Genomic DNA, 14,838 nt, shown 5'->3' on the forward strand with positions numbered 1-14,838 from the left:
ACTAGCATAAGCAGGGGGAGATGCAGAGGGAGAGGGAGAAGCAGACTCCCACTGAGCAGGGAGCCTGATATGGGACTCGATCCCAGGACCCTGACATCATGACCTGAGCCAAAGTCAGACCCTTAACTGACTAGCCACCCAGATGCCCCCGGAAATTCATCCCTAAAGGCAGAAACCCACAGCCACAGAATGGATGAGGAAGCAGCAGCAGATGTGACATCCAGAAAGTTCCAGAAGCTGAAAAGCAGGTGGATGGGTGGCAACTGGCTTATTACACCAGAGAAAGCAGAAAGCTGAGTGTCTGCAGGAACAATGTTGAGTCCTGCCTGGGAGGGTTTGGGAATGGGAAACACGGAGGTACCTCTAATGTCAAGCATTCAGGGTTGGACTGGCAACGGGAGGTTGGGCTGAAAGCCTATACAAGAAACACTTCCACGTTTATAAGCCCTTTCTGCCAAGCAGGAGGCTGACACTTATTTCCTAGAGCGTCTGAGCTAGAGGAATTGTGGACGTGGATCAGGCACAACTCAAGGAAGGGGTATTAGGTAGAAAATGAGGATTGAATGAATATCTTACCGCCTGAACGGCAAGAGCCTTAGCCTGCTTTCTGCAGCTAGCATCCAGAACTGTGGCGGCTGGTCTCTAGCTTCCTCTCTGGGAAACTGGCTACTCGTCCGGGAGATAAAACCTCCAGATACTTATATTAAAGGCCTCCCAGCAAATGGCCCAAGCCCTCTTCATCCTACACTGAGGACTGACCATTCCTGAAGAAGACTTGCCTTTAACCACAGAGCTGCTTGTTGCCTCATTTAAGAAAGCCTCAGATAGGAAAGACAGAAACCAGATCAGTCGGTCAAACCCAAAGAAGCTCAAAGGAAATAAAATGGAGAGAACAGATGAAAACTTTAAAAAAATGAACAGTGTCACCGGTTAGAGAGGATATTGTATATATGAAAACAAGAATAAGGGGCGCCTGGATGGCTCAGTTGGTTAGGTGGCTGCCTTTGGCTCGGGTCATTGTCCTGGGGTTGAGCCCCACATCGGGCTCCTTGCTCAGCGGGGAGCCTGCTTCTCCCTCTCCCACTCCCCCTCCTTGTGCTTGCTCTCTACCTCTCAATCTCTGTGTGCCAAATAAATAAAATTAAAAAAAAAAAGAATAAGGAGCTGTTTGCTTGTTTTTATTTTTTAAGATTTTATTTATTTATTTGACAGTGAGAGAGAGAGAGAGAAAGTACAAGCAAGGGGAGAAGCAGGCAGAGGGAGAAGGAGACTCCCGCAGAGTGGAGAGCCCGACGCAGGGCTCGATCCCAGGACCCCGATATCATGACCTCAGCCGAAGGCAGATGCTTAACCGACTGAGCCACCCAGGCACCCCAGAGCTGTTTTAAAATAAAAACATTCAGAGAAAGAAAATATTCTTAGAAGATAAAAGGTGTGATGGCCACAATAAAAAATCAATTATGGGGCACCTGGGTGGCTCAGTCAGCTGAGCCTCTGACTCTTGATTTCAGCTCGGGTCGTGATCGCAGGGTCATGAGATTGAGTCCCAAAGTCGGGCTCCGTGCTGAGTATGAAACCTGCTTAAGATTCACTCTCTCTCCCTCTGCCCCTCCATCCCTTACTCGCATTCTCTTTCTCTCTCTCTAAAAAAATTAAAAAATTAATTAGAAGAGTCAAAGGATAAAATTGAGGTAGCATCCCAGAAAGTTAACCCAAAGGCAAAGAGAGGAACAGTGTGGCAGAAATGGTAGAGATGATCAGTCCATGAAGCCCAAATCTGAAGATGAGCATTCTGAAAGGAAGGAACAGAAAAGCAACAGGGGACAAATGATCAGGGAAATAATACAAGAAAATTCCCAGAAGTGAACGTCATGAGTGTCCAGATTGAAAGTCCCACCAAGTACCCAACACAAAGAACGAGAAACTTCCCGAAGCTTCAGGACATCAGATATAAGAAAAGAATCCAAATCTTCCAGGAAGCAAATGTAGGTGATGGGGATTGATACTCAGATTGGTATTCGGACTGGTTGAGAGACTACAGCCCTACCGGAAACGGGACACTGTATAGCAGTGCCTTTGAAGCTGTAAGAGGAAGTTATCCCAAGCATAGAAAATGACCCAACCAAAGTTTTAGTCAGGGCTGAAGGAAAAGACTTTCAGATCTGAACAATCTAAAGTTTACCTTCCGTGTACTTAAAAAAAAAAAAAAATCCAAGAAAGAATAAACAAAGAGGCAGACCTGGGATTCAGAAACAATGTTCCCAACACAGAATGAGAGGGAAATCCAGGGATCACAGGAAGGGAATTCCAGGACAAGTCCTGTGTAGCCGGCCCAGCGAGCAGCTCCGCTTAGGAGCTCAAGAAGTGTATGTTGTTCGTTTGTTTTTTTTAAGATTTGAAAAAAAATTTTTAAATAATCTCTACACCCAACGTGGGGCTCAAACTCAAAACCCTGAGATGGAGAGTTGCCCACTCCCCTGAGCCAGCCAGGCGCCCCAAGAACGATATGTTTTAAAAGTGATAGATTATCTGTTGGTACATATGCTATAGTTGATATCTGTCAGAGTTTAGAGATACATAGGCAAGGATTTTTTTTTTTTAAAGATTTATTTATTTATTTATTTGACAGAGACAGCGAGAGAGGGAACACAAGCAGGGGGAGTGGGAGAGGGAGAAGCAGGCTCCCTGTGCCAAGCAGGGAGCCCGATGCGGGGCTCGATCCCAGGACCCTAGGATCATGACCTGAGCCGAAAGCAGACACTTAACCAACTGGGGCCACCCAGGGGCCCCAGCAAGGATTTTTTTTTTTTTTTTAAGGAATGAGGCAGTTTTATCAACAGCACACAAAATAAAGTGGAAACAAGAAAGGAAAATATATCCTAGTACACAGTGTGGGTCAGTTGTGAATAATATTTACAAAGCCATAGCAGGGTAAACGTGAATATTGATTTGCCCGAGAATCCTGTTGAATTGTAGTGGGAAGCTAGAGGAGGGGAAATAATATATCACTGGGGGGAAGGAATAGCAAGAACTGAGAGAACTAAACCTCTTCTTCCACAGTGGGTAGTCTTTAAAACTGAAAAATCCATAAAAATAACAGTATAGGGGCGCCTGGGTGGCTCAGTTGGTTAAGCGACTGCCTTCGGCTCAGGTCATGATCCTGGAGTCCCGGGATCGAGTCCCGCATCGGGCTCCCTGCTTAGCAGGGAGTCTGCTTCTCCCTCTGACCCTACCCCCTCTCATGTGCTCTCTCTCTCTCTCTCATTCTCGCTCTCTCAAATGAATAAATAAAATCTTATAAAAAAATAACAGTATAAATCTTATTTTCAGTGGAGGGTAAATCTGAAAGGAATTATAGAAAACCAATAAAGTTCAGAAAAAATATCTTTCAACCTTTGAAAAATGGCTTTTTCAACGATAACGAAGACTAAATTACATATTCATACTCTTAACATGTTCTGAACAATCTCTGTTAATTTCTATAGGTAAAGGGTTATTGACTGCATAGAGTATTTCCTCTCTAAAGACACTATTAATCCAAGCAGATGCAGTTTGCACTGGAGAGGTTTCAGATTTTGTTGTGTCACACGTATTAATTCACCTATGTCCTTTCTCTTCCCTCCTATGCCAAGTGTTGTTTTGAACCTTAAAACAACTTGTTTTTCTTGTCTTCAGAGAGTGAAAGTTGTCTTGGCCCCGAGCCAAGGGGAGAAAGCCCCGGTCAAGAGAGAAGCCAGGAGAGCAGCCCGGGCTGTCTCCCGATGGACAGGCAGGCCGCGCCCCCGAGCCTGCTGGTAACTGCGGGGGAGCGCCACCCGGAGGAGCCGCTGTGCGGCGCGGCGGCCGCGCGGGAGTTGCACGCCCCGCCCTGGCCCTCGGCCGGGAGCCGCTCGGAGGACGCCTGTGAGGATGACAGCCGCCCGCAGCGGCCTCAGACGGAGGCCTGCCGCGATGTGGCCGCCGCAGCCGGAGGCCCCGCCGCAGCCCCCGCCGCAGCCCCCGCGGCGTTGCTCCCCAGCGAGTCCATGCTAGAGCCCTTGATCTCACCCGGCTCTGACCTCTTAGCTCCGGCGCCCGCCTCCGAGGGACAGTATTCCCGGACTCAAAGAAAGGGACTCCGTTTGCCACTTAAGGATGCTTCTGAGGCGTTGCCCACGGACCGCCTTGAGAACAGTGACTCCAGTGAGCTGCAGCAACCTGATCTCACAGACAGCGATGGAAAATCACCACGCGGGCCGCCGGACCCACAGCGCTCTGACAGGGCACTTTGTGAGAGTGATCAAGTGTCTGACTTAAGTGCGCTGCGGCCAGAGGTGTGTATGGCCCCCGAGGAGAGGGGGGGTGAGGACGAGCACGTCAGTAAAGAGACGGAAGACTATTTGAACAGCCTGTTAGAAGGATGCTTAAAAGATACTGAAGACTCCCTGTCACGTGAAGACAACCAGGAGGAAGACTCGGACCTTCTTCCAGATCTTTCTCCTGAAGAAGCCTCCTACAGTCTGCAGGAGGATCTGCCTTCCGACGAGAGCTGTCTTTCTCTTGATGATCTGGCAAAAAGGATAGAGATTGCAGAAGTAAGTGTGGGATTTAACAGAAGTGCAATTAACAGTAAAATGAAATTTTAAAAGCACATCTCTACTAAATAGTGCCTTGTTTTTGTAAATTTTCCCCGGTTTCCAGCATGAGGGGAAAATCTATTAAACTTCTAATAATTAGTAGTTTTATTTTTCATATTGAATAGGAAATGAATAAGATTGAATTAGATGACTTTTGGTCATGATGTTTATACTTCAGGAACTTTTATTGCATGCCTCTGGGGACAGTAAGTGTTATGAACACTGTTTTTAATACTGCTGTGACTTTTATTTGACAGTTCTGGCAATTATGATCAAGACAAGATTAGTTACATTCTTATAAGGAAATCTCATTTTTTCCCTCATAATACTCTTATGATTATTAGTATATTTTTTGATTCTTTAAAACAGTACAACAGAACAAAGGAAACATTTTAAAATACAGTAGGACAAGGAGATACTGGGTGGATTTTTAAGTCATTAAGTTGTACATTGTGAATCTTCTCTTTCTTGTAGTATTAATTTATAAGCTGTAGGTTTGAACAGACTTCATACTTACTGCTTGACTAAGTCAAATGTTATACATAATCCAAAGTTTCTCCAAACAGTAATGAAGATGGTCAAAACAAAAAATGACAGAGAGGATCAAGATGACCATTCTCCTTTGTTTGATGATAAAATTTTTTAAAGTTAAGGGAAAAAAGGGGGCACCTGGGTGGCTCTGTTGTTTATGTTGTCTGCCTTCAGCTCAGGTCCTGATCCCGGGGTCCTGGGATCGGGTCCTGAGTAGGGAGCCTGCTTCTCCCTCTCCCTCCGCTGCTCCCCTTGCTTGTACTCTCTCTCTTTCTCTCAAATAAATAAATAAAAATCTTTAAAAAAAACAGTTAAGGGGGAAAAAAGGCCGTATGCAAACTGTAGCCCCCTGGGAAGGTGGCCTCATATAGTGGAAAGAGGTCTAAGTCTGAGGTCACATACAGACCCACCAGCTAGCAGCCCTACAGAGTTCCTGCTGACCTCTCCACGTCACTGTATCCTCCCCTGAAAATTAGGATACCAGCTACTCTTCCTGTTTTTCATCTTATAGTTTTTTCCAAGTCAGCTTTTAAGTCCCATTTATAAACATTGTTTTCTAATTCTGCATCATCATTGGGCAGGTTGGGGAGGAACACACTTCGAGTAGAAACTGGAAAAGCAACAGAGCCAAAGTAGGCACCAGAGTGCCCGGAAAGGCGGAGCCCTGTGGGAGCTTGCTCACTTCATCGGCGTGAGGTCACTGGCTCCCTGCATTGCCTCCTCTAGTCAGCTCCCCAGCAACTAGTCTTGACAAAGTTGGATAGAATAGGAAGGCACTTGATCCAGTATTCATTCATTTGTTTATTTTAACCAGATTTTTATTACCACTTACAAGTCAGCCCTCCATAAACTATGGTTTTTTTCTTCCTAATTTCCTCTTGAAATTGTTTCATATGCTTAATGAGTGCAGAGTTTCTGTTTGGGTGGATGGAAATTTTAGAAGTCGCTACTGGTAGTGGCGGCACAACACTATGAATATAGCTAATGCCACTCAGTTGTTAAAATTGCAGTTTTATGTTAGACGTATCTTACTACAATTTTTTCTTAAAGTTAAAAAAAATTAAATAGAGGGCACCTGGCTGGCTAAGTCGGTGGGGCAGGTAACTCTTGCTCTTGGGGTCGTGAGTTCAAGCCCCACCTTAGGTATAGAGATTACTTAAAAATAAAAAAAAGTATTTGAAAGAAAAGTGTTTTCATTTAAAAAAAATTAAATAGAGCCAGTAGTAAAGCACTAGACCCAGCATTCCTTCCCTTGTTTATTTTCACCAGGCCTCTGATACAGGGAACCATCGAAACAGAAGTCACACCTGGATTCAAATCTAGCTGTTATACCACAAGGTCAGCCTTCTCTGACCACTGCTTTTCACACCAATAATCAAGTTGACCATCTGGGGAAAAGACAGAAGGTCTAATTTTACCTTTTTAGGTATAAACGGTGAAAAAGGGTCAGAGCTCCCCTGTTGCATCTCCCTACTTTGCAGAACACTTACGGTGGGGGTTTGCCGTTGAACTCACATTGTATTACAACCAAGCGGAGTGTTCCTTCCTCAGGCTCATAACGTCAGTTTTCCCTACTGGATAATACCTAGCAGGCGGTGGAAACTATTCACATTTTTAAAGTTGTCTTTCCTGTGAAGTTATTTTTTATGTGTGATGGTTCCCTTTCCTAAAATTCTATTGATCTGTTAAGTTATGCTGTTTTAAGAACCTCAAAAGCTACATATAATTAACAAAACTAATTTGCATTCCTGTGATAATGCTGAACAGACTGTTTCCGAATATTTCCTTCTCCATTCTGAGGAGGATACGTCAATAAATTCTGCCTTACCCTGTTAGGAAAAGAGTTTTTAATAAGAATTTCAAAACTTGAAAAATAAAATAAAATAAAATAATTAAAATAAAAAATAAAATTTCAAAACTTGGGGCACCTGGGTGGCTCAGTTGTTAAGCGTCTGCCTTCGGCTCAGGTCATGATCCCGGGGTCCTGGGATTGAGCCCACATAGGGCTCCCTGCTCAGTGGGAAGCCTGCTTCTCTCTCTCCCTCTCCCTGCTGCTCTGCCTACTTGTGCTCTCTCTCTCTGTCAAATAAATAAAAAAATTTTAAAACAAAAAAATAAAATTCCAAAACTAAAAAATCACTAATGCTTACAATTTCCTTAATACCTTCAGAGTGAAGTTTTGGGCTAAGTAAAATGTCCAGGTGATAGTGGGTTTGCTTATAAGTGCAAACTTCTTCTTCTTCTTCTTTTTAATTAATTAATTTATTTATTTGAGAGAGAGCACGAGCAGTGGGGAGGGCAGGAGAGGGAGAAGCAGACTCTCAGCTGAGCAGGGAGCCCAACATGGGCCTCGATTCCAGGACCCGAGCCACCCAGGCACCCCCCGCCCCAAACTTCTTTTTAATCCAAACACAGTTGCATGCTTTCAGCAGAATTCTCCTAAGGCTATCTCACATCAAGTGCTGAGGATACAATGAGGAATCAGATGAACTTCTGATTTCATCTCTTGGGGGCTCACTTGGGTAATTTTACTGGAATTGTTTTTAAAATATTTTTCATGCTTCTGCACTTGGGTGAATTGGGGATACAGAGCATAATGTCCACATGGCTGTGCCATCCTAGGAGCCCTCTGGTCTCTCTTCCCACCCTGCCCTTTCTTCTGTGAGTGTCTCTGCCCCTCAGCGATTTCCTCACTGCTCCCCACTCTTCCGACCTCTGTGATTATGGTGGAATGTTCTTTCACTGCCATGTTTTCCCTTTTTTGCTGGTCTTCCTGCTCTCATTCTCTTCCTACTCCTGCATTGCTCAGCTCTGTCTGCAGTGCTCCTGGGCCTTGGCAGCCACCACCAGCCCAGCAGGAGTGTTTGCTGTGTCCTTTAAACAACCAGGTTCATCCCATCAGATGAAACAATTCATGCAAAATCTCTTAGAGAACTAAAACGATCTACACTCGTTTAATTCAGTGATGCAGAGGCATGTGTAAATGAAACTTTTCTGGGTTTGAGGAGAATTTTTAAATCCAGAATAACTTTGCTAAGTAGAATGATAGCTTAGTGTCTGGGGCACTAATGTTCTTTCTCATGTAAAAAGTGACACACTCTCACCAGAAGTGTAACCTGCTCTTTTAAAAAGCATCAAAAACATTGATGCTCATTTCATAGATTTTTTTTTAAGATTTTATTTATTTATTTGGCAGAGAGAGACACAGCGAGAGCAGGAACACAAGCAGGGGGAGTGGGAGAGGGAGAAGCAGGCTTCCCGCTGAGCAGGGAGCCCGATGTGGGGTTCTATCCCAGCACCCTGGGATCATGTCCTGGGCCAAAGGCAGACGCTTAACGACTGAGCCACCCAGGTGCCCCTATTTCATAGATTTTTAACATAAGAAGTTTATTACATGTGCAGCATCAGCAAGGTAGAGAGATTCACTCTTCTGTTCCCTCAGTAATTTTTACGTAACTGCTGTGTGTACCACGACATCGCAGATGCAGTGACTGAAAATTCAGATAGGGACACTCCGTGTGTAAAGCCTGCATTCCCAGCAGGTGTCCAGGTGTTATCTGGTGGCTGAATTTAACTACCTAGTTTTTGGGAAAAGATGAAATCTTATTGTAATACCCATAATATTCTGACATGATTATTTTAATGTCAGAACCCAAACCCCCTTTCCCCAAGGAGCCTGGTAATGCCAGTAAATCATTGACTTGCTTGGTTCTGGAACCTGGGAGGGTTGTGTTATCTTCTCTTTAAAACCCTTCAGCTGAAATAAAAAAAAATAAAAATAAAAAATAAAACCCTTCAGCTGTTCTTTGGCACCTGGGTGGCTCAGTTGGTTGCGTGTCCGACTCTTGACTTGGGCTCAGGTCATGATCTCAGGGTCGTGGGATCGAGCCCCGTGTCAGGCTCCACGCGCAGTGCAGAGTCTGCTTCTCCCTCTCCCTCTGCTCCCCCCACTTCTGCGCACACACACTCTCTCTCTCTCAAATAAATTCTTAAAAACAAAACAAAACTCTTCAGCTGTTCCTAGCATCAAACCTAAGATAAGAAATATATTCAAATTCAAGGTGGTATCATGATTCAACACCATATTGCTAATAAAAATCCACTCAGCTTTTGGTAGATTGTTCCATGAGGGAGTGGGGATGAGAGAGTTGTTTTATTTTCTGAATGAGTGACATTGAATATTGGGTAAATTTTATGAAAATTAATCTGTCTTGGGGCACCTGGGTGGCGTAGTTCGTTGAGCATCTGCCTTCGGCTCAGGTCATGATCCCAGGGTCCTGGGATCGAGTCCCACATCTTCTCCCTCTCCCTCTGCCTGCCATTCCCTCTGCTTGTGCCCTCTCTCTCTCTCTAATGGATAAATAAAACCTTTAAAAAAAATCAATGTCTTTTCACATTGAAAATAATCATAGTGTATAATTCAAGAGATCCCCTTTGTGAGCACATTTTAGCAGCATGATACACCTTATGGAAATAAACCATTCATTTTTCTTCATTAATATATACATGTGTAATCTATTTGCGGGGACGTGATAGCTGGGGAAGAAGCCACTTTGCTACTGCTTGAGGCTCTAAAAAGTTTTTGATCTGAAAGAGGGCAAAACGTGTGCCTGGTTCTGTCTTTATCGCAACATTTACTTAGATATCTTCAGATCTCCCTGTGTCTCAGGAAACAAAACCTTAAACTTTATGATGGGGAGAACGCTAATGACCCAGAGTTGCTGTATGATTTATCTTCAGAGATGCTGTGTCCTCAGAGTGCCCTCCGTGCAGTCTTCATCTCTGTCTCTTGGCTCGATCGCTGGGATGGGGAAGTCTTGTGAAGACGAGCCACTGTGGGATTCCATACGGAGTTAAGATGGGAGGCCAGGGCTAAGCAGCAGTTTATGAAATCCTGTAGGTACCTGGTCTGTGGATCCTGCACAAAGGAGGGTTTTAGAAACAGTGATCGTGGCTGTTCTCTGCAGGGGAGCAGGGCAAGCCCCGCTTCCTTGCAGTGGAGAAAATGCAGTCTTCCAATCATAGAAGACACTTCATGGGCAATGGTTGACCCAGGACTCAGGTCAAAGTCCAAGGAGCCTCCCAAGGATTATCCAGGGATGACCTACCTTTTCTTGTGCCAGATGGTCTCATCTTTGCCTTTCTTTCTTGTCCTGGCCTCTAAATCTTTTTTTTTTTTTAAGATTTATTTATTTACTTAAGAGAGAGAAAGAGAGAACGTGAAGTGGGAGAGGGTCAGAGGGAGAAGCAGACTCCCCACTGAGCAGGGAGCCCGACGCGGGACTTGATCCCGAGACTCCAGGATCATGACCTGAGCTGAAGGCAGTCACCCAACCAAGTGAGCCACCCAGGCACCCTTGTCCTGCCCTCTAAACTTTCTAATCAGTGCACCTCTTGATTGTCGAGTCTCTTGCACCCGGCTTCTCTTTTCCATGTAATCATTCTTTTAATTTACATCTTTATTGCTTCTTCCTGGGCTTTTGCCATAGCTCCTCAGTAAGTTTTCCCATTCCTCATATCACCTTCGTCTTCCCCTCCAAATGGTCTTAGGTTAGCACTAAATTTGGGGTCTCAAACTGGTGACCCAAAGGGGCCAGTCAGGTAATAGCAAATGAATGACTTAGTTTAGAGTGATGCGGGGAGGTTCCTGTGCCTTGCCTGGCCTCCTGAAGTCCTATCTAGGGCTGTTCTCTTTCCCTGTTACTATAGGGCACACACAGTTGTCTACAATAGTCTACAATTAGTCTACACTAATTGCAAACTCCTTAAGGGTGGGGATGCTATTGAATACATTTTTGTATTTTCTACAAAGCCAACACGTTATTGTCAATAACAGTTACCAATACGGGGCAAGGCTTTTGTTTTTAAACCTACTGTACTTAGAAAAATAAACAACCTTTGAAAACATACTTAGTTTTGATTATGTTAAGGGGAAAATCTGTGTTATCCAAATAAGTGTAAGCTAGGTGCTGTCTATATGTAAACTGCTCATCTGTGTATTCATTTTCTCTTTGGCTTATTTGTTGAGCACCTACTATATTCTAGGAACTGAGGACACACCAGCGAACACAGGTCAGGTCCCTACTCTTGTGAAGCTTACTCTCTAGAGGGAGACACACATAATAAATAAGTTCACTTAAAAGTAAACAATGTAGGGGCACCTGGGTGGCTCAATCGTTAAGCGTCTGCCTTCGGCTCAGGTCATGATCCCGGGGTCCCGGGATTGAGCCCCGCATCGGGCTCCCTGCTCCGCGGGAAGCCTGCTTCTCCCTCTCCCACTCCCCCTGCTTGTGTTCCCTCTCTCGCTGTGTCTCTGTCAAATAAATAAATAAAATCTTTTAAAAAAATAATGTAGGGGCACCTGGGTGGCTCAGTTGTTGAGTCTGACTCTTGATCTCAGCTCAGGGCTTAATTTCAGGGTCATGAGTTCAAACCTCATGTTGGGCTCCATATTGGGCATGGAGCCTACTTAGAAAAATAAAATAAAAATAAAAAAATAAACAGTGTAGACTCAGATATCATTAAGGGCTGTGCCTAAATCTCAGCAGGGTGAGGAATGGAGAGAGATGGAGCTGGTGGGCAGGGTGGAGGAATGGGCTCTTTTAATCCAGGTCGGGGGAAGGCACTGGGAGAGCACAGCTGGAGCAGTGAACAAGGGAAAGAACAGCAGAGAGTTCAGGAAGATGGGGAGGCTGAAGCCGGTGCCTGTAGGGCCTCCAGACCAGGGTCAGGAACCGGAATCACAGTCAGTGGTGGAAAGCCATGGTTTTGAGCGGGAGATGTGACCTGATCTGCTTCCTGGCTGCTCTGTGGATACTAGAAGGTATGGAGGCAGGGCCAAAGCAAGGAGACCCATCAGGTTATTGCCACAGTTGAGGTGTGAAGTAGTGAGGGTGGGGTTTAGGTCACAGCAGTGTATATAGTGAAGATGCACTTCTGAGGGCGGGAACATCAAATGTTTTGTTCTGGAGTCTACCTATTTAAACAATTTACTGGGGATTAAAGGTGGAGTAGTTCTTGACATTCTTATTTCTTTTCCTGTTTTGTACTTATGAAATTGTCCTGTTAAGCAAATTACAAAAACACGAGGTAGTGCCTAATTTAGAAACTTAGAGACATGATTAACTCCTATTTTTATTTTTTTAAAAACCTTTTTCCTCTTTAAACTCATCTTTTAAAAGTTCAGCATTGACAGACTTTGTCATTATTTGTTTTTTCCTCCTTTTTGCTCTCTCCGTTTTGCACTGTTGTAGATACAGAAGTGTGGGGTCAGAGGTCCCCACCGTGTTCTGTCCGGAAGATGGCTTTCCTCTCTGGAGCCACCTCCTCTTGCTCCAGCTGTGGCTTGTAATATTAATTTGCTGTATTAGGAGCCATGATATTAATCTACTTGCAGATTAATTGAATGACACAAAGGATCTTTCATCTACCCATCTCCTCTCCCACATCGCTAGATCGATGGATTTAGCCATTAGTTGAAGCATCTCTTAATTGGGGCGATGTGTAAGGTAAGGAGTTTTTGCTAGAGATATAAAGTACTTTGGAAAGACAAAAGAAAATGCTTAGGTTTATTTGAAAATTCTGTTCATCTCACTTTAATTGCAACATATAACAGATGACACTAAGCAAAATTTTAATAGTCATAGAAAATAAGATCTCTTCACATAAAGAAAATGGCAAGAGGTTTAATGAGCTTGTATTCAAACTCTGCCAGTAGCTGGTGCGACAAATGTAAGCAGGTTATATTAGTTGTCTGAGCTTGGCTTGTTCTGTAAAATGGGACTAATAATGCCTGTGTGATAAGAGTTGTGAAGATTAAATATGGCATGTTGTGTACATGTGTACCGATCCACCAAATTATAGGTCTTATTATGGAGCCCAAATCTAAAGGAGCAGGCAGGGAACATCTCGTCCCTTCAGTGAACAGTGGTGGTAAATTTGACACCTTTTTCTAGAGTGAAATCACTGGTGTGTAAGCTACTTATAATATACGAATATGATTTGTGAATGTTAGTTCTCAAGTTGTTCAGACACCCAAGCATGTGTTCCTGTTCAAAATTCACCAGCCTTGAAATTCTGGATTGGGTGAGCCTCTATCATTAGAGGAATATTACGTGGTATCTGCTTTCTCCTTTAATTTTTTGCGGAGGCAGTTCTAAAGGCAAGGTCCTCTCAGTGTTTTCCTTGTCACATTAGGATTTACTGTGCCAGTAGAGTTGCAAAATAATTTTGTTTTTTATGACCAGTTAATTCTTAAAATGCTATTTAAGACAATCATTGATATTTGAGGGGACGTGCAGTAGAACTATTTATTTGCAAATGTACAGGACTGGGCCAGATGGGTGTTTTGTTTTGCTTTTGTTTTTAATTCTTCACTTATTCATGGAGTACCACCAGCGACAATTACATTAATTACAGCTTAGACGTTCTTTTTGTTCTCAGTGGAAGGGCTGTTATATTTTGTTTGGTTAGGAAAAAAACTTGGTAATTGAAGTGGGAAACTAAATTTGGTTTTTAAAAGCTTTATTGGGGGGCGCCTGGGTGGCTCGGTCGTTAAGCGTCTGCCTTCTGCTCAGGTCATGATCCCAGGGTCCTGGGATCGAGCCCCACATCGAGCTCCCTGCTCCGCGGGAAGCCTGCTTCTCCCTTTCCCACTCCCCCCCTCCTTGTGTTCCCTCTCTCGCTGTCTCTCTGTCAAATAAATAAAATCTTTAAAAATAAATTTAAAAAAATAAAAGCTTTATTGTTTTGAGATTTAAAAATTAACCTTTTAATGCTGACATTGTGGTTAGAAAAAGAAAGGGGGGGGAAGGGTTTGAGACTTTTTTTAGGGCAGTTTGGAGAAGACATGTTTCCATGTGTCCTAAATCATCTTCTCTACCTATTTAGAAACACTGGGCAGTCTTTTGAGTGAGACCCCAAACTGAGACCCTGACCTTGCTTTGGCTTACTTGCCTTTCTACCACAGAATCAAGGAAAACTCTGACAGAGTTGTTTCTTAAACTTTTTATGTTTGCCTTGGTGTGGTAGGTAGAATTTCTATGGTGGGGGTAGGTTCTAAGACCCCTGCCCAAAACTCTTTCCAAAACAGAAAGGACCACACCTACCTGTCTTCTAAGAGTTTCCCTCTTGGCACTCATCTCCTGTGCCTAAACTTGGTCCCACCATGCCTTGTTCTGAGTCTAGAGACTGTAGGACCCCAGGGCGCTGAGAAAAGAAAGATTCCCGGAGGAGGTCCCTGAACATGACTGAAAGGAGAGAAAAGAGCACACACCCTCACTTCACACTGGGGTGCGCCTGCTGAAACAAGCAGTTTTTGGTGGGAGAGGAAAAGGAAAAGAAAGTATAAGGTGTGGTTAGATTTCTAGCCAAGAAGTAAGGGTTGGGTGCGGGAGGGTGTCAAAACAGAATGTTGACCCATCCCACACAACCGTAATTTCTCCCCTCTTTCAAAAACTTGCCAAAGTTCATCACTACCCACAGTAAATAAGGTGGGGCCACTTGGGAAGGCTTGTATTCCTTACCCGCATGACTTCCAGAGCCAGATGCCACAGATGAGGCCAAGCAGGGACTAGGGTAGGGGCCTCCCAGCCAGTGTGCTAAGACTGGTTGCTGGGTCTTGGGAGCACATCTGTGCTTTTCCAGATGACTTAAGAGTTTTGCTGAGTCCTTCAGTATACTTTTGTTCACA

At 44.1% G+C, this 14,838-nt stretch overlaps 1 protein-coding gene across 3 annotated transcripts in view; it reads left to right on the forward strand.

Annotated features, from left to right (window-relative positions):
- The window catches only part of CNST (consortin, connexin sorting protein), a 114,008-nt gene that overhangs the window by 88,983 nt on the left and 10,187 nt on the right, over positions 1 to 14,838 (forward strand). For all 3 annotated transcript variants that reach the window (XM_028111552.2, XM_028111553.2, XM_028111554.2), the window contains exon 9: positions 3,676 to 4,574. In XM_028111552.2, coding sequence (XP_027967353.1) covers positions 3,676 to 4,574 — 899 coding nt within the window. The remainder of the gene's footprint in view (positions 1 to 3,675; positions 4,575 to 14,838) is intronic.

Source organism: Eumetopias jubatus, unplaced genomic scaffold, assembly GCF_037043125.1.
Source record: "Eumetopias jubatus isolate StellerSeaLion01/CBP00866 unplaced genomic scaffold, mEumJub1_p1.0 scaffold_12, whole genome shotgun sequence".
Lineage (NCBI taxonomy): Eukaryota > Metazoa > Chordata > Mammalia > Carnivora > Otariidae > Eumetopias > Eumetopias jubatus.